Source organism: Coenobita brevimanus, chromosome 33 (genome assembly GCF_032717465.1).
Source record: "Coenobita brevimanus isolate Jiangsu-jjx chromosome 33, ASM3271746v2, whole genome shotgun sequence".
NCBI classification, from domain to species: domain Eukaryota; kingdom Metazoa; phylum Arthropoda; class Malacostraca; order Decapoda; family Coenobitidae; genus Coenobita; species Coenobita brevimanus.
Genome location: NC_136986.1, coordinates 44,806,870 through 44,830,770, shown reverse-complemented (window position 1 = coordinate 44,830,770; position 23,901 = coordinate 44,806,870). Strand labels below are relative to the sequence as shown.

The window sequence follows — 23,901 nt, the reverse complement described above, 5'->3', positions numbered from 1 at the left end:
TGGAGCTTCCTTAACTGGCCAAACTAGACTCTTCCCTCAACCATTTCCTACAGCACTATCCCAGATGAGAAGGGCATGGTGTGACTTCCCTCTCTGTCTCTCTCCACCCTAATTAACTTCACCATATTACTGTCTCACTAGGCAATTTCTATAACACCTTCCAAGGCTTGATATGACACGGTTATTTCAAGAATTTGGCACCACTGGCTTTTGGCACTAAACATTCACTCTGTTTTTCCCTTTGACACCAGACACATGACACTCTACCATTTTGATTGATTTGGCACCACTATATGCTTTGGCAGAACTATATCCACACACTGATATTGTGTTTATTGTGAAGATACACCACTTTTGCCCAACTTGGACCCTCTGCAGGTATGAACAGAACATATGGGAGTTTATATTCAGTGGGGTGTGGGGAAGAGAGGGGAAGGGGAGGTAGGAAGAGAGAGGAGGGGAAGGGAGGAAAGGAAACAACAGGGTTCAGGTGTAGGAGATGGTGGAGAAAATGGGAGGGGAGTTGGGGGAGGGTAGGAGGGAAAATGAGGAAAGAAAACTGTAGGGATTATAGTGTAGAAAAGGGAAGGGTGAGGAAAAGAGACAGAGACAGGGAGAGTGAGGATGGGGAAGGGCGGGAGGGAAACGGCAGGGTTAAGATGCAGAAAAAGGGAGGGAGAGAGAAAGAAAGACAGTGACAGGGAGGAGATAATGGGAGAAGGGAGGGAAGGAAGTTCTGGGTCAAGGATAGATAAACACAAATGTTCCCTCTACTCATACCTTAAAAAAAAGGAGTCCAAATCAAGCCAAAAACTCTTTAAAAATAATTAGTTTCAATATACAGCATAATTCTTCCACTGACACAACTTCCACCACTGGTAAATTATGACCCATTGCAGTTATTCCTCTGACACTTCCTTAGCTGAAATATCCTCATCTAATAACCATGTGGCTTCACTCTACACTTGGTATGTATAGTATGTATATATGAAACAGGGAAATTTTCTTTTTGAAATGCATGGCAGCAAATATATATATATATAGACGAAAAAAAGGGGGGTGATGATAATAATTAACAAAACTTAAATTATTATGCAGAAAAATGAGTTTGGCCTCTCAAGAATTCACATTTATGATACTTCCTAACTTTCAACAGGAATACACATAAGGCACTACTACAGGGTGAGCTGGGAATTTGTGAGAGATACTTCAGAAGGTTATTTTTGAGAGAATTTTGAGTAACATGCACTATAGCAACACTGGTCCAAGTTTCAACCATTAGGAGTTACAATTACTGATAGCTTGATGGGTAAAAATGATCATCCTCAAAATTACTAATGATCTTATGGGAAAAAATGGGCACCCTCACAATTACTTAAGATCTTATGGGAAAAAACAGTCACCCTCACAACTACTGATAATCTTATGGGCAGAAATGGTCACCCTCATAATTCACCCATAAGGCCATCAGTAACTCTAACCCTGTACTGGCTGGGACCTGGACCCATGACGATATAGTACATATTCCTCAAAAGCAGCTCAAGAATAATCTCCTCAAGTTTCCCGCGCATTTCTTGGGACACCCTATACATTTGGCAACTGGAAAATCAGAATTCTACTCGACAACAGAGAAAGGCATAACAAGATTTGGCAACAATGCACTGCTACATCTCCCAGGACCAGGACACATTATCACCTTCACTACAATGGTGTCTTTTTCATTCTATTATTGTTCCCTCCCGATTATTCAACCATATTCAGCTTTGGAGAGACTGAGACAAATAGATTAACAACAGACTTCATTAATCTCTCTGGTCTCTCTTAACCCCCTTGAAACTGCTGATGTACTTTATATTTCATCATTGCTATATTCAGATTATTTTATTTAGCAATGGAACAACTTTTTGAACTGGAAGAGTTGGCCACAGTCTTTATTAGGCCACTCAATTTGGGAGGCTTTTCGAGGCTTTTCTAAGAGGGGGAGAGTGGCAATGAGATGGAGGGATGGAGCACAGAAGTATATGAGAGAGGGGGGTGTAAGTCACAGAGAGGGCAGTGAAATGGCAGGAGACAGGGCAACATGGAGGTGATTTGTCTGAGATTAAGGTGTCTGGTTACAGATAGACAGATAGCAAAACTGCCTGACAGGAGCAAGAGTAAAGTGTATGACAGTATATTTACCAACACCCAGATAAAAATGGTTAATTTGAATAAAACTGTCTGGAGGGGAGTAAAAACTGAATAGAAAAAAAAAAAGCTCCATTGAAGTGAAGGTATTTTGACAGGAAACATCAATTACTATAATTAATTTGGCCTTAGAAGTATACAGGTTAATGCTCCTATTCTGTTGGGGGGAAAGACTGCAGATCCCAGAATATTCACCATTTCCACTCATTTCCGTACCTGTGTATCTCGGGGAAACGTCCAAGATGGGAGGTTCAGTTAATCACACATCAGTCTTTATTCTCACCAGTAAAGGAAGCTTCCTAGTTCCTCTTCCTTCCTAGATTGTTTCTCAACCTGGTGTTATTAATATTCTCACAGGTTATGTATGGATCCCTGTCTGTATTGCTAAGATTGTTATTCTCATACGTGTCATTTATGCATCTGTGTCTGTATTACCAAGACTTAAACACCACATAGGATATTGGTATGATACTATTAAGATGCACTATTCAAAATAAATCACTAGGGAAGAGGTGCTAGGAAGGCCCCTCAGCCGAGAAGAACATGACCCACACACACACACACACATCACACCGCACTGTTTTAAGCTGTCCATTTGTCCACAGGTACAAGTTTAGTTCACATCCTTGGCAGACATGGACAGATCAACACCCTTGGATCAGTCATCATAATATCAGCTGGTTTTAACGTTTCTGCCATGTAGGTACCCTGGTGGATCATTAAATATCTGTTGTTTTCCAAGTTACTGCCATGTTTAAGTACCCTCATAGTGGCTTAGGCCCTGTACATGTTTAACTTTACTTATTTTGCACATTTCATAGTCTGTGTCTATGTGTATAATCACCAACAAAAGTTCGCCGACTAACCCCGCCAGCACTGTGTCCTGCCTCCATATTCATTCCTCCCTACACATCAGGGTGCATCCATCTTGCTTATACTACACTGTGCTTCATCCTTCCATATTTCTTATTCCTCTCCAAATATCAGAGAGTATTCTTCCTTCTCCCACTCGTTTGCTGTGTGCTTCATACTGCTATCACATAAAAATATTTCATGTAACACCTTCCATTGATTGCCACAGCCAGCAGGAAGGGTCAGCAAACTTTTGACTGCGACCACACCATCTCATCTACCGATAATGGTCAGCGTCCTCGTCACTCTCACATGAGCAAATGGAGGCGCGGGACAAAAGCGTAGTGTTTGCTCCTTCATGGGATTAGATAATGCCTGTCATGGGAGGGAGGCTGGAGAGAGGTAAGGGAATGGAGATATATGGCTGTATACTTAAAACCTGAATCACGAAGAGAAGGCAAGCACCCTGTTGCTGATGGTGAGCACTTGATGAATAAAACATATCTTGTTTCTCTATCACCTAACTGCAATCTGTGATGAGGGAAAGCAGGCTCACAAAGGCTAATAATCATAGGCATTCCATAAATGAGCATAAAAAGTTTAAGTCCTGCTTTTCTCTTTGTGGTTTAAGTTATAAGGATTCAGCCAAGACCTCCTTCCCAAATCGAGGCCAACCCGGCTTTCTCCTCCTCCTGTTTCTGCTCCTCCTCCACCTTGTCCTCCGCTCGGCCTTGGGAACCACCTCACGTGTGCCTCGTGTTGCGTGGGATTCGGCTCCTTGGGTTGCCGGGAGTTCCTTGTGGGTGCTTATATCCTAAGGGCTTTGGCGGCTGGTTCAGTGGTCCTCGCTCAGCTGCAGCCACCGCTATACGTACTCCTCGTTGGGTTTGGGAGTTCCCCGGGCGCTCACTCGGCCGTTGGTCGTGTTGTCCGGGAGCTCGGCGATGTCCTTGAACACGCCCACCAGGCTCTCGAAGTTGGGCCCCCAGTTGAGCAGGTAGTCCCAACCGAAAGTGGAGCCGTTGGGGGGCTTGTACGAGCTCATGTTGCTCAGGTCGTCGTCGGACGCCACCAGGGTGCTGAGCGAGCCACGAAAAGAATCAAAGCCATCGTAGTTTTTGGCAGACTCATTGTCGTGCTCATTTTCATTGTCAACCTCCGCCAGCTTGCTGAAGATCATGTTGCCGGGGCCAAAGTCCCGTGTCACCTTCTCGTAGTTGTTCTCGTACTCAAACTCAGAGCAGGTGAAGGAGTCGTTGCCAGACTCGTCGGTGGAGGAGTCTGGTGGCTCCAGCAGCTCTGTGTTGGTCTCTATCAGCTCAGCTAGCTTATCCTTACGCTGGTTGTCCTCACTGGAGGAGGATACGGCATCCAGTGTCGACACCAGGGAGGAGTTGCGAGGTCTTGCATTGAGCCGTTCAATCTCCTCTGGGGTGAGGCCCAGGCTGACACTGCTGTCATGCTTTTTCTTCTTGGTGGACTGTGAGGAGGCATGCATGGACCCAGAGGACTGTGAGAGGTGTGACACAGGGGAGTTGAGGGACCTCTCACTGGTGGACATAACATCCTTCACCCCTGGACCCTGTGATGTGGCCAGCAGTGCAGTTTGTAATGGCTTTCCACTGATGTCCTGCAGGGTCAAGATGCGTGGGGTCTGCTGGGATAGTTCTGAGGATGGAGACAGGCGGGCAAGAGGTGTTGTCTGCATCTTGAGGACAGAGGGAGACTCCCGCGGAGCCACCGGGTTGGGACTCTGTCTCAGGATGTTTCGGGGACTCTCACGGTGTGGAGTGTTTTGGAAGTTGTGTGGAGAGTGACGGTGGTTGTGCTTGTGGTAGCCAGGCACGTGTGGGTTGGTCTTGTATTTGCGCACATTGCCATCTCTGTAGCCCTTGTAGTGGTAAACAATGTCTATGTCAGAGGGAGCAATAGATGAAGCATTCTCCAGGTCATAGTGCTCTGGTGCCTCAGAATCTGGGATGTGTCCTAGGCCTGCCATGGTGTCACGATCCTGCAGCTGCGAGTCATCCACCCTTAGAGGTACTCCAGGGGATTTGTTCATCACCTCTCTCTCAATTATGTCCGGTCTCTGTGGACGCTCATGGTCACGTTCCTTGTATTTCTTGGTGGCCAACTCCTGTGATAGGTGCGAGCGCAGGACCTCATCAGTCATCTCGGCACTCTCCACATAGCCTGAGTCCTGTGGCGACCGGCCTGAATCTGATGAGGTGTTGGCGAGGAGGGCAGACCCATTCTGCTTGACGTGTGCGCCGCCCTTCTCCCGCCGCTGTCGCCGCACACGATACACAATGAACGATACCAGGATGGCCACCAGCAGCAGCACGAAGAACACGATGACCAAAGTGATGCCGATGGACAGAGGGTCGGTGGATGCTGCGGCACCGAGGTCAGCGGCAGAACAGTCCGGCACCAGCGACACCCCACGCGCCACAGCCTCCAACAGTGACCCCGTGGAGTTGAGTGGCTGTACCTCCCCATCCACACTGAATGTTGACATGCAACCCACGAATCCTGGTGACACAGTAGGTACTCAGTCAGGCACTTCATAATAATTCACTGGCAAGACAATATTAGCTTCATCACCATCTTATCCAAACAGGAAAGACGGGACCTATAACATAATACCCTGGTACCAGAGGACAGTACATAATGATATAAATTACTTCATGTTTGGACAGACTTTGCTTACCCACCAACAATAACAACTTCCATGAGAGTTAGAGAGTTAAGCTTGAATACCATAATTTTCAAAACTTGTCACTGTAGCTAAAGAGTCTAAATCTTAAATGTCTTCAAAGTCAGCTTTTGTAGCATCCAATCCAACAATTTTAAACCTTATCACGTACAAGGGAGTGTAATTTTCCCTCATGCAGTTGGGTCATTATATCTTGGCGAAAAGCAGTATGAGTAGATGATGCAGGCTAAGGGCTCAAGGTGGCAGGGGTTGCCTCATTGTGACAGATGATTAGTGAACTGTTGAATGGCAGCACAAACCCAAAAGGCTGTCTGTGGGAAAGGAAGCACCAAGACCAGCAAGATTCCATGCAAGAAAGGAAGCACCAACACCAGCAAGATTCCATGCAAGAAAGGAAGCACCAACACCAGCAAGATTCCATGCAAGAAAGGAAGCAACAACACCAGCAAGATTCCATGCAAGAAAGGAAGCAACAACACCAGCAAGATTCCATGTGAGAGAGGAAGCACCAAAAGAAAGAAGTTGATGATGGCTAGTGTATAAAGTCAAGGTGACATCACACTATACTCTTTTTTACTAAAACTTGGCCTATAATATGCCATCTCTCCACCGTGAATGCCGCCTTGTAATAAAAGAGTAACACCAGAATGCACTGTTAGTCATCATGCAGTGCTACAAAAGGATGCAGTCATAGCACTGGTCTTTTTCTCCCAGTGAGCTATGTGAAATAAGGAGCAAAAGGATGAATATCTTGGCCAAGTTAGGATGAAAAAACAAGCAACAAAAGGACAAAAGCTGCACCAAAATAAGGTGAAAGAACTGTAGTGCACAGAGTACTGTAAGCAGCAAAAAGACAAAAACCTGAGCAAAGTTAAGGCACAAAAATTATGATGCACAGCAGCAGTACCTGTGGGTGTGTGTGGGAGGTGGCCATGTCGAGGTGCTGCCCCCAGGGTGAGGGAGGTGAGGTAGGCATCCAGGAAGTCATGGATGAATGGCAGGTCCAGTTCATCTCCAATAGGGTTGCCATCCAGAACCAGTCTGAAGGCAGCCTGAGCAGCCAGCAGAGTGAGGTTGTGCCAGTCACCATCATTGACAGTCACCTCTGGCATGGTCATGTTGATGGGCTGGTTGGCACCCAGCTTGGAGGTGTACTGGAGGTGTCCACCACGCAACTCCACAACAGTAAAGTCATTGTTGGTGGCCGAGTGCAGCAGGAGGCCATCCTCAGCACGGGTGCGGAAGCTGAACGAGAGACTCTTGGGTGGCAGTGGTGGTGTGAGGCGGGGCACCCTGGACCGTGGCAGCTCCCGAGACCAGCGGGAATGTTGCTGGTACAGGCGGGGCAGAAGCTGGCGTCGTCGATGTTGTTCTGTGATCAGGAATTCCACGTACGCCCCGCGGGTGAATGAAGCAGGGCGCAGTGATGCCTCACAGTCTGGTGCCACCAGCCCATTGGCACACCGGCACATGTGGGTTGACCACCGGTCCAGGCAAGTGGCACCCTTGCCACATGGGTTGCCCACACACACGTCCGCCACACGTTCACATGTGTCAGAGATCCCTCGTGCCTGCAACATTCAGCTCATTCATGAACGATGCACACGGCAGTAGTCATATTAGAGTTACCATTAGGTGCTGTTTTGTTTAGGGGACGGTGACTGACAGTCATAATGATGAGACTGGTAAATTACTCAAAATACTCTATGACAACACTACAGGAAGGGTCTTAACTATAAATATTCTGATTTTCTGTATGCCTACATTAAGGTTAATACAGTACTGTGTTATGTCTTACATTGTAATGAAAATAAGTCATGCTTCCTATAATCAGCAGTCAGTGTTTTCAGCCTTCAACACCACAGGAGCCAGGATATGGTATTTGTACAAGCTGCTTTATTAAATTATTGGCTAGATTTTCTGTTGCTGAGCAGCATGTAGGTGTGTCTGGATTCATAAGTAAGAGTTGTGGCTTTGTGCACATGAAGCACTGCCTGAATTCCAATAATCCAGTGTTCCATAATTCTGTTACTGCCTCCTAATGGTTAGAATGCCTCAGTCTGAGTGGCAGCCTTGCTATATGTATGAGTTTAATCCCCAACAGAGGTGACTGGTGATTTTTTAACCTGTAATGCCACTAAAGGAGATGTGATGCTCAACTACCCTTAAATGTACTGGACTATGGTAATCTAACTTGAGCCCCTGCACCCTGAGACTGGTTGTTACTGCTGATGTAACTCCAAATTCATCTGAACATGAGCTTGGTGGACTACTGGCTGAAACTGCACTTCTGCTGCTGTCCACCATTCTCCTTTTAGGGGGTAGGGAGGGAGCTGTGGGACATATATATAAGCAGGCAGTGAAGCAACCTGCCTATATTACTGCCACCATAAGTAGGCATCCCTCACCAGTATCATAAACTTAACCAATCATCACTAGCAATCTCCATCACCTTCTATACTCTAGTTGCACCACATCAGTATAAATAGAGGTACGATACTAACTCAATGCCTTCAGTGGAATAACACAGCATTTTATCATATTCCTGAAAGTTGAAGATGGTTTGACATGGTTTATGAAGACCTCTGGGTGTAATTCATGCACTAATATTCTCTCTCTTCCATCATACAAGTCACTATAGCAAATTTTTCATCTGAGGGAACTAGACCACTCTCCAGACTCAAATACTAAGTGGTGGTTGTAGGAAATTTGATGAGCCTTAGTTATGAATGGGAATAAGTCTCCATGGTTAATAATCAAATTTTCCTCTAATCTATTTACACTTGGCTATAACTTAAGCTGCAAGGAGCTAGGGATCTTTATCAGATAAGAGTACATGCACTACAACAATCCTACCATCAACAAACTACCACTAGCGAGCATGACAATACCATACTTTATCTTATTCTTATTACTGGTGGATGGTTTTACTCAGAAGTGGTAGAAATCTGTTGAAGCATATCCTGCAGGAATACTGTACTCTTCCTCTTTATCAAACACCAGAATATCACCACTAACCTGTATAGGGCCAGTGAGGTTGAGGGGCCGTCCATTGATTGAGACAGTCTGGATGCAGCCAATAAAGTCATCAGCTAGGACTTGCCCTGGCCGCTCCTGAAGGGGGTCCACTGTCATCACACCACCAAGGTACATCGGTTCATTGTTGAAGTTTAGGGTCCTGTGGGAAGTAATTGTTAGGATGGGTCTAGATTTACACACATAATTTATGAACACATATAAAACAAATACAGGACTCATACGAACACACATACAGACACAAAGACATACATAAACAGATGTACAGACATAATCACAAAGTTCGGAAAACCGTTCACCTCCCCTAACAATAACAAAGCATTCACTTCACACAAAAGGCAAAATGTATGGTGACTGTGTGAAAAGTGTGATGTCTTACGGTAGTGAAACATGACAAGTAAAAGATGTGGATGTTAAAAGGCAGGGGCGTACTGGAAAACCAACTTCATATGGGAGTAATGTATTGTTATGAGATATTGTCTGGTGGGTTATTTGATATTTAATTGTAATGATGAAATAAATAAATGATACTACTAATGAGGAATCACTGTATCTATATTCTCTCACACAATCTACTCATTACCGTTGTCATGCTATTATGAGGGGATAAAACACATCCATAGCTTGAGTCCTTACCCAGTTGGCCCAGTGTCATCGCTGTAGCATGATGAGTCTCCTGGCCGACACTCCCCACAGGTCTCCCCATTGTGTGTACAAGCTGCCACACTCAGGGATATCACTCGGCCATTACGTGTTGCTGTCACCTTGTGCCATTTGCCGTCCGCCACATCTCGACCAACCTGTATCCTTGAGATGGCCGTCCGTGCCCCACCGAAGCTGAATCGAGGCTGCCCACCTTTCAGTTCAATGGCCACAAAGTCAGAGCGGCCACCTGTCTGAAGGCCGTAGTTGTAGACCAGCAGGGCATCAGGCTTGTTGGTGGAGAATGTGATGGAGATGTCATTGGTGGTGGAGTCCAGGGTGGGGAAAGTCATGTAAGATAGTTCACTGAAGCTGAAGGTGGATTTCTCACAGTGGGTGCCATAAAAGTTGATCTTGCAAGAGCACCGATAGCCAGGCTTGAGAGAGACACACGAGCCACCGTTGAGGCAGGGGTTGGGCCGACAGGACTCGCTGGCCAACTCACACTGGTTGCCACGATATCCTGGCCGACACAGGCAGAAGAACCCACCCTCTAAAGTTGTCTGGCAGGAGCCACCATTACGGCACGGGTTGTCGTCACAAGCGTTGGTCTTGTCAAATTCACACTGTGGCCCCTGGCGGGTTGGGGGACATGTGCACACAAACTGGAAGCCTTTCCTAGCACAGGTACCACCAAACTGACAAGGGTTGGGTGAGCATGGGTCCTGGCGCAGTTCACAACGTGGTCCCGTGAACCCTTGGTGGCATCTACATGACACATCGTGGCGGATGAGAGGTGATGTGAATATAAAGCTGGGTGAGTCTGTGATTTCAGTGTCACCATAAGCATGTATACCATGTGAACACTGTCCACCATTCTTGCATGGAGTGTCACTACAGGGATTGTAGTCCACAATGAGTTGCAGTCCTTGTAGTGACTGGGTAAGGCTTGGTTCTTCTGCTGCCAATTTGCGGGTCACAGCAGCTGGCCGCAGGTATGAGTTGCCTCCTGATGTGGCCACAGACAGAGTAAGGTCAGTGTGAGAGTCAACATCCAGCATGGAATAGATACGCACATGGCCACCGGTGAACATGGGCACCAGCGTGTTGATAAATGGCTTGTAGTACAGACGCAGGAACCTCTCAGCTGTTACATTCAGCAGCCTCAGCGTCAAACTATTATCCAAGGTGGCATTATCAAAGGATTCAAACTCCAGTGAAACCTTTGAGGTAACGTCCGGGTGTTTGCCATCATTTCCAGACACACTGAGGGTATAAGTGTGGTCCCTGGGTACTCTGGCTGCATGGAGGTTACAGGCATTGGGGATGGAGAAGATGGCTGCATCTTGGGTTAAAATTTGGCATGAATATTGACCAGCTGTGTCTGCATCATTAGGGTGGACATCAGCCACTTTACCACCTGGGAACACACCCTGGAATGTCTGAACTTTCACTGTAACTGTGCGTGGTGTTGAGGGGGAGTCATTTTTGTCCAGCACAATAATGGAGACTGGGTACTCAGACTTCATCTTGGGTTTGCCACTGTCCTCCACCTCGATGCGGAAAGTAAGCTCCGGCGTTGTCTCACGGTCGATGCTGCGAGTGGTCTTGACTTCGCCTGTGTTCTGGTCCACTGTGAAGAACTCCCGGTGTTCACCTCCAACAATGTAGTAACTGAATGGCTGAGTGTTGGGGGCCAGGTCAGGGTCGGTGGCACTCAGGGTCATCACTGAGGTCATGGCTGGTTCGTTCTCTGGCACATATCCTACAATGTCCGGTGGGTCAAACTGTGGTCCGTTATCATTCACATCGTCCAATATCACACGAACCAGCGTTGTCCCTGTCTGGGGTGGTGAACCATTGTCAATGGCACCCACAGTCAGGTTGTACACTTGGATGGTCTCTCGATCCAGCTGAGCCGTGGTCTCTATGACACCACTCTGAGGGTCCACTTTGAACACCTGACCCAAGTTACCACCAATAATAGAGTAAGTGAACTGGTTATTCTGTGGCTGTACATCTGAGTCAACAGCAGTGACGGTGAGCACTAGCGTACCCACCAGCGCACCCTCTGACAGTCTGGTCTCATACAGTGGCTGGGAGAACACTGGTGGGTCATTACCATCCTGGATGGATATGGTGATCTGAGCCTCATCAGTGTCATTGCCTCTGATGCTGCCGGCATTCTTGGCCATGACGGTGAGCACAACCCTGTTCTGACTCTCACGGTCCAAACTGCGGGCCACAGTGATCACACCGGTAGTGGGTTGGATCAGGAAACCTCGATCATTACTGGCACCAACAAGAAGATAATACACCATCCCATCTTCACCTTTGTCCTCATCCGTGGCCTGGATGGTGCCCACTGATGTGCCAATCTGAGCTGACTCTGATACTGTGAACTGGAAGACAGACTGGATGAAGCGTGGGAAGAACTCATTGCGGCCTGTGACATGGACGACGATGGTGGTGGAACCCCACTGGGAGGAGTCGGGGTAGTTGGCGGCACGGATGTCCAGCACGTAGCGACTCTTCTCTTCGTAGTCAAACACGCGCTTGGAAGTGACAACACCAGACTCAGGGTCGACAGAGAAATAGTCTTTGCCATCCCCTCCCACCAGTGAGTATCGAATCACAGCATTCTTGGGAGAGTCAATGTCCGTGGCACTCAACCTGAACACAGTGGTGCCAGAATTGGCATTTTCAGCAATATATGCATCATACTGCTCCTGGCTAAACCTAGGAGGATTGTCATTGATGTCAGTAACCATGACGGTGAGGACAGCTGTGGCCTGCAGTGGCTGGAAGGCCAGGTCATGGGCAGTAATGTTGAGTACATATTCCTTGACAGCATCATAGTCCAGTGGGTGCCTGATGCTGACCACACCAGTGCTCTCATCAATGGCAAACTTACCAGCCTCATTGCCACTGGTGATGGAGTACCTGACAATGCCATTGGGTCCCTTGTCACCGTCCTTGGCTGACAACATCCTGAATGACGACGCCAGTGGTTCATTCTCTGGCACATTGACCTGGTAACTGAGTGCTGTGAATTCTGGAGTGAACTTGTTCTCTCCAGTCACCACCAGAGTCACCAACACATCATCCTGCTTGGGAGGAACACCACGATCCAATGCATGGACCAGCAGCACAAAGTGAGTGTCCACACGACCCTGTAGTGTCCGAGCAACTGTGATCCATCCCGTCTGTGGCTCCAGAGTGAAGTAGTCCGTGCCATTTCCACCCATCTTCTTGTACTCGATCTCTGCATTTATTCCAAAATCATGGTCATCAACGGCCTTGAGTTGAATGATGGACATGCCGATGGTAGAGCTCTCGGGGACTGGTGTGAAGTATCGGTCTTGAGTGAACTTGGGTGGATTATTATTGGCATCCACTACATTGATCACCACGGAGCATTCAGACGACATGGGAGGCTTGCCATTATCCGTAGCCACCACCACGAGTTGGTACTGATTCTCTGGGGATGGGCCTTTCAGTGTGTGCTTGTACTGTAACACTTGCTTGGAAAAGATCTCACCACTGGCTGGGTCTACACTGAAGAAGTCTGATGGGAACTTGAGTGAATATGATATCACACTGTTGGGCCCTTGTTTGTCACGATCTGTGGCTGTCACCTGGCCCACCTTAGCCACACTCCGCTGCAGCTCGGGAAAGTTGAACACGTAGTAGCTCTGCTCAAATTCTGGCGCGTTGTCATTCTCATCCTGTACTGTGATGGTCAAGGGAGTCTCAGCCCGCCATGACCCATCCACAGCAGAGACTTTCAGTAGGTATTCATCATTCTGTTCCCTGTCAATGGCACGTGCAACTGTCACATTGCCACTCACTGAATCAATGTAGAACTTGCCTCCGGGGTTCTCAGTGAAGCTGTATGTGGCGTTTGCATTCTCACCGATGTCACGGTCACTGGACGTCACCTGAATGACAAACGTGCCAACCTCAGCATTCTCGGTGACGTTGACGCTGAAGAGTCGTGTGAAGCGTGGTGGGTTGTCGTTCTTGTCCTGCACTGTGACCACCACCATGGCAGTACCGGTCTGTGCTGGTGTGCCCTTATCCACGGCCTCCACTGTCAGCGTGTACACCTCAACCTCCTCTCTGTCCAGCTGGATCTTGGTGTAGATGCGGCCTGTCTCAGCGTCCAGAGTGAATGCCTCGGCTGCGGGTGAGTCTCTGCGCAGCTGATACACAACCTCAGCATTGGTGCCGGAGTCCCGATCAGTGGCAGCAACAGTGGCCACTAACTGGGGTGGGTATTGGGCCTCCAGGATGCTGGCATTGTATACTGCCTGGGTGAACACCGGTGCATTGTCATTGTAGTCTGTTACTTTGACAACTAAATGAGTCACTGAGGTCAGAGGTGGGTCATCAGAGTCCTGTGCTGCCACCCACACCTCATAACGTGGGGCCGTCTCAAAGTCCAGGCCAAACTGTGAGATGCGCAGTTCGCCAGAGTGCTCATCCACAGTGAAGGCCTCACCCACATTACCACCGTCAATACTGAAGCGCACGGTGCCAGCCGGGCCAGTCTTGGGTGAGGTGGCCCTCAGGGTGGTGACAAGGTCCCCTCGTGCCGCCTCACTGAAGCTAAACGTTTTCTCCAGCGGCTCAAACACTGGGAAAAGGTTGTTGGGGTGGAGGTGGACCTCGAGTGTGGCCGTGGTGGACAGTGGGGTCTGGCCCGAGTCTGTGGCCAACACTTCCAGCTGGTACTGCTCCTCCCCTGCTAGAGCCGTTGAGGCCTTGATCACACCAGTCTCCTGGTTCATGTAGAATTTGTCTGCATCGCTGCCGGACAGGTAGTATGTCACACGGCCATTACCTCCCTCATCTGGATCCCTTGCCTCACCACCAAACACAAAGTCTCCTGAAAAACAAGAAGAATTATTGAGTAATGATGATAATGATAGCACTAATATGCAGCTATTAACTATCTTTTGGAATATAATGAACATATGATACTATAAACACAATGCAATGAGAATAAAAACATTCACCAGTTTCAAACAACACTTATTGAGATAGCATGAGTAAATAATAAACATGAATTAATGTACTATAAGCCTGAAAGTGCAGAACAAGGACAAGGAATGAAGAGAATATCTGAAAAGAATAAGGTGAGAAGTGAGTATTATGTGAATAAGTGAGGAATGGATATACAGTAATAAAGAGTGTACGAGTATGAGGTGAGGAGATGGCAGTACAGGTATAAGAAGAGTATGGGGAGAAGAGAGGATAATCTATCTATCTATCTATCTATTGCCAGATGCCACAATCCTGCATGGGGTGGCCATTTGACTCTGAGTTATTTGTTTTACAGGGAGGGGCACTAACCCTCCACCAACCCACTTGACACGTAGGGAGCACGTATGGTTTGGTTATATGGTTACCACCCAGCGTTGTAAATGGTTTCTTGGCTTACAAGAAACCATTTGGCTTGTCACTCAATGTAAAGCCACCTGTAACAGAAAGAAAAGCATTAAGTAGTGACTGGAAAGATGGGAGAAATAGGAAGAGAGGAGGGCAGACACAGAAAAAGAATGATAAAGGCTAAGGAAGAAGTAGGCAGCATTACATCAAGTGAGTGGATGATGGTCGCCACCACCTACCACTAGAGAGGATAATAATAATAATAAATATGGGGTGAAAATAGGTAAGTATAAGTGAGTCCAAGGCATGAAGAATAACTGCCTCACCTGGAACCATGGGGTCAGGGATGTGTATGACGTAGCGGGACTGAGTGAAGGTGGGTGCGTTGTCGTTTTCATCCGTCACCACAACTGTCACCTGTCAAAGGCAAAAATTTTTAGTAACCACACCACAACCTTGTATGAAACAGCCACTCCTTTATTATTTCTCCTTCACCTCCTGCTATATTTGAAGTTGTAAGATTTCCAGTAGCATTTTGATCAATTGCCCTAACCCTAAAAATAATTCCCAAAACCTCATCTCATGCTATCACATACCTGTTGAGAGGAGCTACCCATTTGCATTTTGGTGTGGACAGTGCTTCTCCCAAATACTCTCAGGCATTTTCTTCCTAGATCAAAACCACCTCTGCCTATCTGTACACATTGTCTCACAAAAACACAGTGCCCAGATATAATACACACCTAAATCTGCACATTATTCTGTCCCTCAGGATGACAGATGAGATGTGTAGCTCTTATCCTGTTCATACACCTACGTCATTTACAGCAACAAAATCTGGAAATCTATACTGCTCACCATAGTCCCTGCTGACAGTAATATTATCTATTTCAACCCTGTACTTGTCCTGCAACTTACAATGTTTCTTTATGACACCACAGTGATGTCATATAATTTTGTATGACATCCACTATGTTGTCACTATGAATAATAAGTAGAATGATTAGCTAAGGTTAAATTACTAGCATCAACACCTGGATTAGGAAAAACTTGCACACAATTTTTAACTGCATGTATGTGAAGTGTTCCACCAGGGTGAAAATTCTGCAGCACACATGAAAGTGTACCTTACCTGTGTGGTTGCAGAACGAGCCTCGGTGAGTGATGAGTCCTGGGCCTGTAGTACCAGTGAGTACCGCGCCACCTTCTCCCGGTCCAGCGGTGCCACTGTGCGGATGATGCCTGTCCACTCCTCCACCATGAACACTCCTGACGCACCCTCCACCAGTGAGTACCTGAAGTGATGTACATGGTGTTAGTACCAGGAAATTATACTGGTGATTCAAGTTACTGTGACACAAAGATCGTAGCAAATAATGATGAATGAAGAATTACAACTACGTGTCAAGTGGGGTTGGTGGAGGATTAGTGCCCCTCCCTGTAAAACAATTAACTCTAAGCCCTTGGCCACCCCGTTTGGGATACATGGCGTCTGGCAATTAATGAATGAATGAAGAGTATTTATTTTTTTATAATGTCAGGGACACAGTTTCTTGTGACTGAAGGTATTTATACTGTGGTAACCTATCCTTTGGTCCTCCTATGTCTTGGGCCATTTGGAGCCCTCAAAGGGATATGTCAGGGTTACCTAATACTATTCCAGCTCTATCTTTTACCCTCATACCCACCTGATCTTTGCATTGGCACCATCATCAGCATCAGTAGCAGCCACAACAGCCACCTGTGTGTCAGGAGTAACGGCCTCACTCACGGCTGCCTGGTACTCCTGCTTGTCAAACCTCGGGGCGTGGTCATTCTCGTCCTGTACAAGCACTGAGATGGTACCAGTGCCTGTTAGCCGAGGGGTGCCTGAAAAACATAGAGATATTGTAGTTAGGATGACTGTGTGATAAATACTAGTTTGGCTAAGACTAAGGGAATTGTATATCACAACTTCCTCATCTCTCATTCTTCTCTTTACTTCCCTCTCTTTCTTGCTCTCTTCCCTCTCCTACTCTTACTCTTCATTTACTTCCTTCTCTTCCCTTCCCTTCCTCTCTTTCCCTCTCCATTCTTTTCCTTCCTCTCTCCCCTTCCCTTCCTCTCTCTCTCACTCTCTCCATTCTTTTCCTCCCTCTCTCCCCTTCCCTTCCGTTGGTTATGACTAGGATGAAGTGGGATCTAGAAATAAAGAAAAGACAAGTGTAGAAGACTCATCATCATCGTCATCATCACTATCATCGTCATCAACATCATCATCACAACTCTCTTCCACTTGACAGGATGAAATAGGATCCAAAAATCAAGGACGCAGTATAAAATCAAAACAACACAGCTTGATTACTGAAAAGTTAAACAAAAAATCATTTACACATCATCAAAACCTTCACAACCCTCACCCCACCTCAAGGGCACAATTATCTATCAGTATCTATCCATCTATCTATCCATACTTGTCCTCCACATCAGGCTGCCCTTTCTCCAACTCAACACCCTTATCCATATCTCCACCCAATCCTCCACCTCACAATCAATCTCCTCTCCCTCCACCTCACACACAGACACACACACTCTCCTAGTTAGTCTCTCATTCTCTCCACATAACCAGGCAAACCTTCACAGTTACAGAAAAAAATGAGACTACGATTAAAGAGTGTAAATATGAATCCAAAATAAAAATATATAGACAATTAAAGGAACGAAAATATAACGATGTGATAAAATGTCATTGTGTATGTGTGTGGTAAATGTGCAATTGTGGTTTGGTGTGGTGGTGTGGTTGTAAGAAGAGTATTATTAGGGAGGGAAGGAAGGATGGAAGGATGGAAGGAAAAGAAGGATGGAAAGAATAGAAGGATGGAGGGTGGATGGATGAAGGTAAGAAAGGATGGAGGGAAGGAAGGAAGCTGGATGGATGGATGGAAGTAAATAAGGAGGGAAGAGAAAGAAAAGAGAGAGGAGGAGAAGAAAATAAGAGGTAAAAGAATGGTAGGGAAGGGGAGAGAGGAAAAGAATGGAGAGAGAGAGAGGAAGGGAAGGGAAGGGAAGGGATTAAATGAAGAGTAGAGAAAGAGGGAAGAGAGCAAGGAAGAGAAAGAGAATGAGAGATAAGGAAGAAGAAAGAATGGGTAAGCTAGAAAGGGAGGACGAAAGAAATGGAATGGAAGGAGGGAAGGAAGGAGGGAGGGAGGGAGGAAGCGAGGAAAGGGGAAGGACGGGAGGGGTGGGGAGGGAGATCAGGAGGGAAGTTAGGGAGGGAGGGAGGGATGGAGGTAAAGAATGTGTGTAGTGATTTATACAGAGATCGTGGGTGCAAGTAATGGTGGTAGATTAATTGTGGTAGTGCTGGTAGCTGGGTAATTGTGGTAGTAGGGTGGTGGTGGTGGTAATAAGGATGCTGGTTGTGGTGGTAGCGACGTGGTGGTAGTAGTAGTGGTGGTACTTGGGATGGTGGTAGTAGTAATGGTGATATTGGTAGCAGTGGTGGTGGTAGCGACCGTGTGATGGTAGTAGCAATGATGGTGACAGTGGTAGTAATAGTGGTAGTGGTGGTGGTAGTAATGACAGTAGTAATAGTGGTAGTGGTGGTGGTAGTGATGGTAGTAGTGACAATGATAGTAATAGTTGTAGTGGAGGTGGTAGTGATGGTAGTAATAATAGTGGCGGTGGTAGTGATGGTGGTAGCAGTGGAGACTAGTGGTGATGGCAGGTGTAGGGTGGTGAATGTGGTAACAATGGTAGCAGTGATGGTAATAATGATTGTAGTGGTGATAGGTGGATGATATGAATGGTAGTGATGGTGGTGGTAGCAGTGGTGAGTGTGTGTGTGTGTGTGTGTGTGTGTGTGTGTGTGTGTGTGTGAGAGAGAGAGAGAGAGAGAGAGAGAGAGAGAGAGAGAGAGAGAGAGAGAGACCCACCACCACCACCAACTACCACAATTATCAACAACAACAACAACAACAACACAATGGCAGATGAAAATGAAGTCTCTCAATGCATCTTCATCTCTTGACCGTCTCTCCATTTTCTTTATTATGTTTTCTCTACATTTATTACGCTGGGTGGTAACCATATGGACGCCTTGTGGTCTTGTGGGTTACGGCGCCCCAACTTGAGGTCATCCATACGGCATTACTCTCGCCTTAACTCTTTTAAACGTCCATTCGACATTACTCTCGCCATAACTCCTAAAACGCTATCATATTTTTCATTCTGTATCTTCGGAAAGTTGTATTAAGCCATCATCATCATCATCATCATCATCATCCGGACCGCCTTTCCCACCTTAGGGCAGCAGGGTGAGGAGTAGCAACGTCCAGACAGCCTAAATCTGTCCAGTCCAATGGGCCACGCTTCCATTCACTCACCATTCAAGCCCCCGGAATCCTGGCTCTATCTGATACGCCAAAATCATTCACCACGTTCTGTCGCTTCACATAAACGTATCCGATAGAGTCAATCCGGACGCTGTCACGTTAAAAAGGGGTGCCAAATCCCTGATCATGCACTTCTCCTCACAACAATCATCCAGCCAGCTCGATCTCTTGTCAGTCCCCCTTTTTATACCCAATCCATATATATATCTTCAAAAAAAAAAAAAAAATATATATATATATAAAAAGAACGCGTCGATAAACAGAAAAAAATTTACCTCATTTGTATTACATAACCGACACGCGTCCGCCATGACACTTTCACTTTCACCTTCAATTTCGTCAATTCTATTTTTATTTCGCAACAAAAACCATTTACAATTAACCCCGCGCCACACCCAACGGTAATTTGAAGCACTTAATCCAATCCTCGCCTCTTACTACTACTTTTACTTATCAATTGGCCACTTATATGTTTGAATGGCCGCCATCTTGTGGGTTTTTGCGAAGGAAGAGGCATTTATTTGGGTTGATGGTCGTTTTTATGGATTTTAACACTACTACCACTACTGCTTCTACTACTACCACCACTACAGCAACTACTACTACTATTACTGCCACCACCACTACCACTACAAAACTCCGGCTACTACTACTACAACCACGACTACTACTACTGCTGCTGCTTCAACTAGCCTACTACCATCATCACTACAGCAACTTCTACTGCTATCACTGCTATCAACACCACAAAACCTCGGCTACTGCTACTACAACCACTGCTGCTGCTACTACTACTACTACTACAACCACTCCTACTACTACTATTGCTTCTACAACTACTACTACTGTCGCCAAATATGAAAGGGATGAAAAAACACAATTGGCGCCAAAATTAATGACTCCGACATTGACAGAGTATGTGAAAGGGCGAGGTGGTGAGGATCTGTTCGTGGGCCGCGCGTGAGGTGCGTTGAGGGAGGGTTGGAGGGTGATGATGTATGGGAGGGAGGGAAAAGGGAGGGAGAGAGGGAGATAAAAGGAAGGGAGAGAGGGTGATAAACGGGAGGGAGAAAGGGAGATGAAAGGGATCGAGAGAGGTGAAAGTGAGGAGACAGGGAGGTAAAATGAATTAAGGGAGGTAAAAGAGAGGAAGGGAGGGAGATAAAAGGGAGGGAGGGAGGTAAAAGGAAGATGAAGAAAAATGAAGGGAGAGGAGGTAAGAAAAGGGGAAAGGGGAGGTGAAAAGGGAGGTAGGGAGGGAGGGAGAAGGTAAAGAAGGAGGTAGGGAGGGAGAGAAGCTAAAAAGGGAGGTAGAGAGGGAGGGAGAAAGTAAAAAGGGAGGATATGAGGTAAAAAGGGAGGGAGAAAAGGGAAAAGGGAGAGGGAGAGGGTAAAAATGGAATGAGGAAGTGAGGGAGATGATAAACAGGGAGGAAGAGGGGAAGGGAGAATATTATAAAGAGGTAGGAAGGAGGGGAGAGACGATAAAAGGGAGAAAAGGTAGAAAGAATGGGTGGAAAGGTAAGAAAGGAAGGGAGGAGAGAAGAGAGGAAGGGAAAGAAAGTAGAAAGGAAGGGAGGGAAAGAAGGCAGGAAGGAATGGAGGGAGAGAAGGTAGGAAGGGAGGGAAGGAGAGATGGTAGGGAGGAAAAGAAGGTAGGAAGGAAGGGAGGGAAAGAAGGTAGGAAGGAAGGGAGGGAGGGAGAGAAGCCAGGACGGAAGATAGGGAGAGAAGCTAAAGATGAAGGCGGGTAGAAAGGGAGGGGTCTGAGGCTACCTACGGGCTACCATCCCTCCCTCTTTCATTACCTCCCTTCCTCCACTTTCTCCCTCCACTCACAAAGCATTACACCTTCATTCTATAACGGATCCCCCATATACACACCTTCCATATATTTTTTATGATTACGCTTATCTATGTGGTTTTTGAGACGTAATCTAAATAGGACTGAAATTAAAACGATTATTTGTATGTGTCAGTTGTGTTTGAATTATATCTTTATCAATATGTTTATCTATCTATATCTATCATGCAGTAGGGGTTATATTCTCTCTTTATCTATCTATCTATTTATTTATCTATTTTTTTATGCATGGAAGAAGGAACCAAAGGCCAGGAGCCCACAAAATCGTTCCCTCCAAGAAAAAAGCAAAAACAAGATAACAGAGAGGCAAATTCAAGATCCGTTCATTTCGAGATGCCCGGACACACTGCGTTTAAAAGACTGGAGATCATAGGCAGGGGGAAATACAGACAGAGAAAGACAGTTCCAGAGTTGACCTGTTGTATACATGGACTGGGAGTAGTGGTTAATTCTTGCACTACAGAGCTGGACAGAAAAGGGATGAGAGTTTGTTCCTAGACGGTTGGAGAGAGAGAGAGAGAGAGAGAGAGATAAGCAGTCAATGACCTTAGGAGAGATGAAATTTGATCGGAGATTGGAGGGAGGGAGGAAGGGAGGGAGGAGAAGGGGGAGAGGGGAGGAGAGGGAGAGGGAGAGGGAGAGGGAGAGGGGAGGGAGAGAAGGGAGGTATTGCCTTCTTCCTCCCTCGTCTCTACCTCTCTTCTTACTTTCCCTCCCTCTTTATTTCCCTCCTTGCTTCTTCTGTTCATCTCTTTCTCCTTCTTCCTTCCTCCTTTTCCTCTCTCTTCTTTCCTTCCTTCCATCCTCTCTTCCTATCTCTCTTCCTTCTTCCTTCACACACACACACACACACACACACACACACACACACACACACACACACACACACACACACACACACACACACACACACACACACACACACACACACACACACACAGCCACATACCACTACACCTAATCGCCAATTTTTCATCGCCTCTATTTTTGCTGTGTGAGGGAAACCTGAGATGCACCTGTCCCTGTCTGTCTGCCTGCCTGCCTGCCTTACCCACCCCTGCCTCACCCCACCACTCTGCCTCACTTTAATTCTGTCTATCCGTCTGTCACTTCATACCTGCCTCACTGCTGTCTATCTGTCTATTTAATGGGTTGATTTTGTATTTTCTTTCTCTGTCTATCTCTATCTGAATTCTTTCCTGCCTGTCTGTCTGCCGTTTGTATTTCTGGCTGCCTGTCTTTCTGCCTTACCCCCTACCTGCCTCAATGTCTGCCTCCCTGCTGCCTAACCCCCTTGTCTCTGCCTCCCTGCCTGTATCAGTCACCCTTCTCCCTGCCTGCCTCTGTCTCTATATTCTTCTGCCTCATCTACCTGTCTCTGCCTCAACATACTTCTGCCTCACTGCCTGCCTTCCTCATCTCTTTGCCTCACTGTCTTCCTGTTTATTTCTGTCTTATTTCCTATCAATTTCTGTCTGCCTACCTCGTCTCTTTGTCTCACTGTCTTCCTGTCTATCTGTCTCATTTTCTATCAATTTCTGTCTGCCTGTCTCTTTCAGCATGTTCCTGCCTCATCCCCCTTCCTCTCCATCCCAGAATGAATGACTGAATAACACTGATGGATGAATAATGAATGCAGTGAAGGTCTCATCGATGGTGTGTAGTGACGCGAGAGAAAGGAGGTGACAAGGGTGATGCCAATCCTTCCTTTACAGACACTTTTTAATTCATTGCCTCTTTTACTCTTCATTTCTCTCTCTCTCTCTCCCCCTCTACTACTACTACTACTACTAATGCTACTTTTACTACTACTAATACTACCACCATCCTCCACATACCCGTGCACATAGCAGCAATAGTGATGGGATATTTTTACCACACCCACTACCACCACCACCACCACCACTACTACTACTACTACTACTACCACCACCACCACCATCCTCCTCTACTTACCCGTATCCATGGCCACAACGGTAATGGTGTAGTGCTGCCTCTCCTCCCTGTCCAAGGCCCTCAGTAGACTAATCTGGCCAGAGGTAGCATTGACGGAGAACACAGACTTGTCCCCCTCTTTGACCAGGTAATTGACCCTGTTGTACGGCGGATTGTCAGCATCGAAGGCCGTCACGGTGGCAATGGGGGCGGGAAGGGCCGCCATATTCTCCATCACGTAGACGAGGTACGGGGAGTCGAGGAAAACCGGAGCGTTGTCGTTGATGTCCATGATTGAGATCGTGACGGTCGCGGAGTCATAACGTACGTCTGCGCCTGAGTCCTCCGCTTGTACGGTCAACAGGTAGTGGTTCCGGCGTTCGTAGTTGAGGTTCTTGGCCACGCGAATGACTCCCGTGTCCTCGCTGATGGAGAAATCGCGGTTCTTGTCCCCGGCTACGATCGTGTACCTCACCCGTCCGTTCAGCCCATCGTCTGCGTCAGTGGCCGAGACCTGCGGAAGAGGGAGTAGTGTTTGTTGGTGTTACTCTTATTATTATTATTATTATTATTATTATTATTATTAACATTTACACCCACACACACCCACACCCACACACACAAGCATCCCTACACCCACCCACACACACACACAAAGCATCCCCACACCCACCCACCCACCCACACAAAGCATCCCCACACCCACTTTAAGCCCACCAAAAGTCGCCCCCATACCTGCAGGACAGACAATCCAATGGAGGCGTTTTCTGGCACACTGGCGGAATACTGTTTGGGGTCAAAGATGGGAGAGTTGTCATTCTCATCGGCGACGCGTAGGGTGATGGTGAGGGTGTGGGCGTTGGGCGGGTTACCACGATCCCGGGCCGTTACCACCAAGG

General features: G+C 46.9%; 1 protein-coding gene across 1 annotated transcript in view; it reads right to left on the bottom strand.

The window, feature by feature from the left end:
- Positions 1 to 3,904: 3,904 nt before the first annotated feature.
- ft (cadherin-related tumor suppressor fat) overlaps positions 3,905 to 23,901 on the bottom strand; it is a 106,679-nt gene continuing 86,682 nt past the window's right edge. The window contains exons 8-16 of the mRNA XM_080269420.1: positions 23,738 to 23,901; positions 23,024 to 23,516; positions 16,516 to 16,696; positions 15,960 to 16,122; positions 15,154 to 15,244; positions 9,428 to 14,324; positions 8,774 to 8,933; positions 6,687 to 7,326; positions 3,905 to 5,589 (exon numbers count right to left, since the gene is read on the bottom strand). The exon at positions 23,738 to 23,901 is cut by the window's right edge and continues 74 nt beyond it. Of these exons, the coding sequence (XP_080125546.1) occupies positions 3,905 to 5,589; positions 6,687 to 7,326; positions 8,774 to 8,933; positions 9,428 to 14,324; positions 15,154 to 15,244; positions 15,960 to 16,122; positions 16,516 to 16,696; positions 23,024 to 23,516; positions 23,738 to 23,901 (8,474 nt within the window). The remainder of the gene's footprint in view (positions 5,590 to 6,686; positions 7,327 to 8,773; positions 8,934 to 9,427; positions 14,325 to 15,153; positions 15,245 to 15,959; positions 16,123 to 16,515; positions 16,697 to 23,023; positions 23,517 to 23,737) is intronic.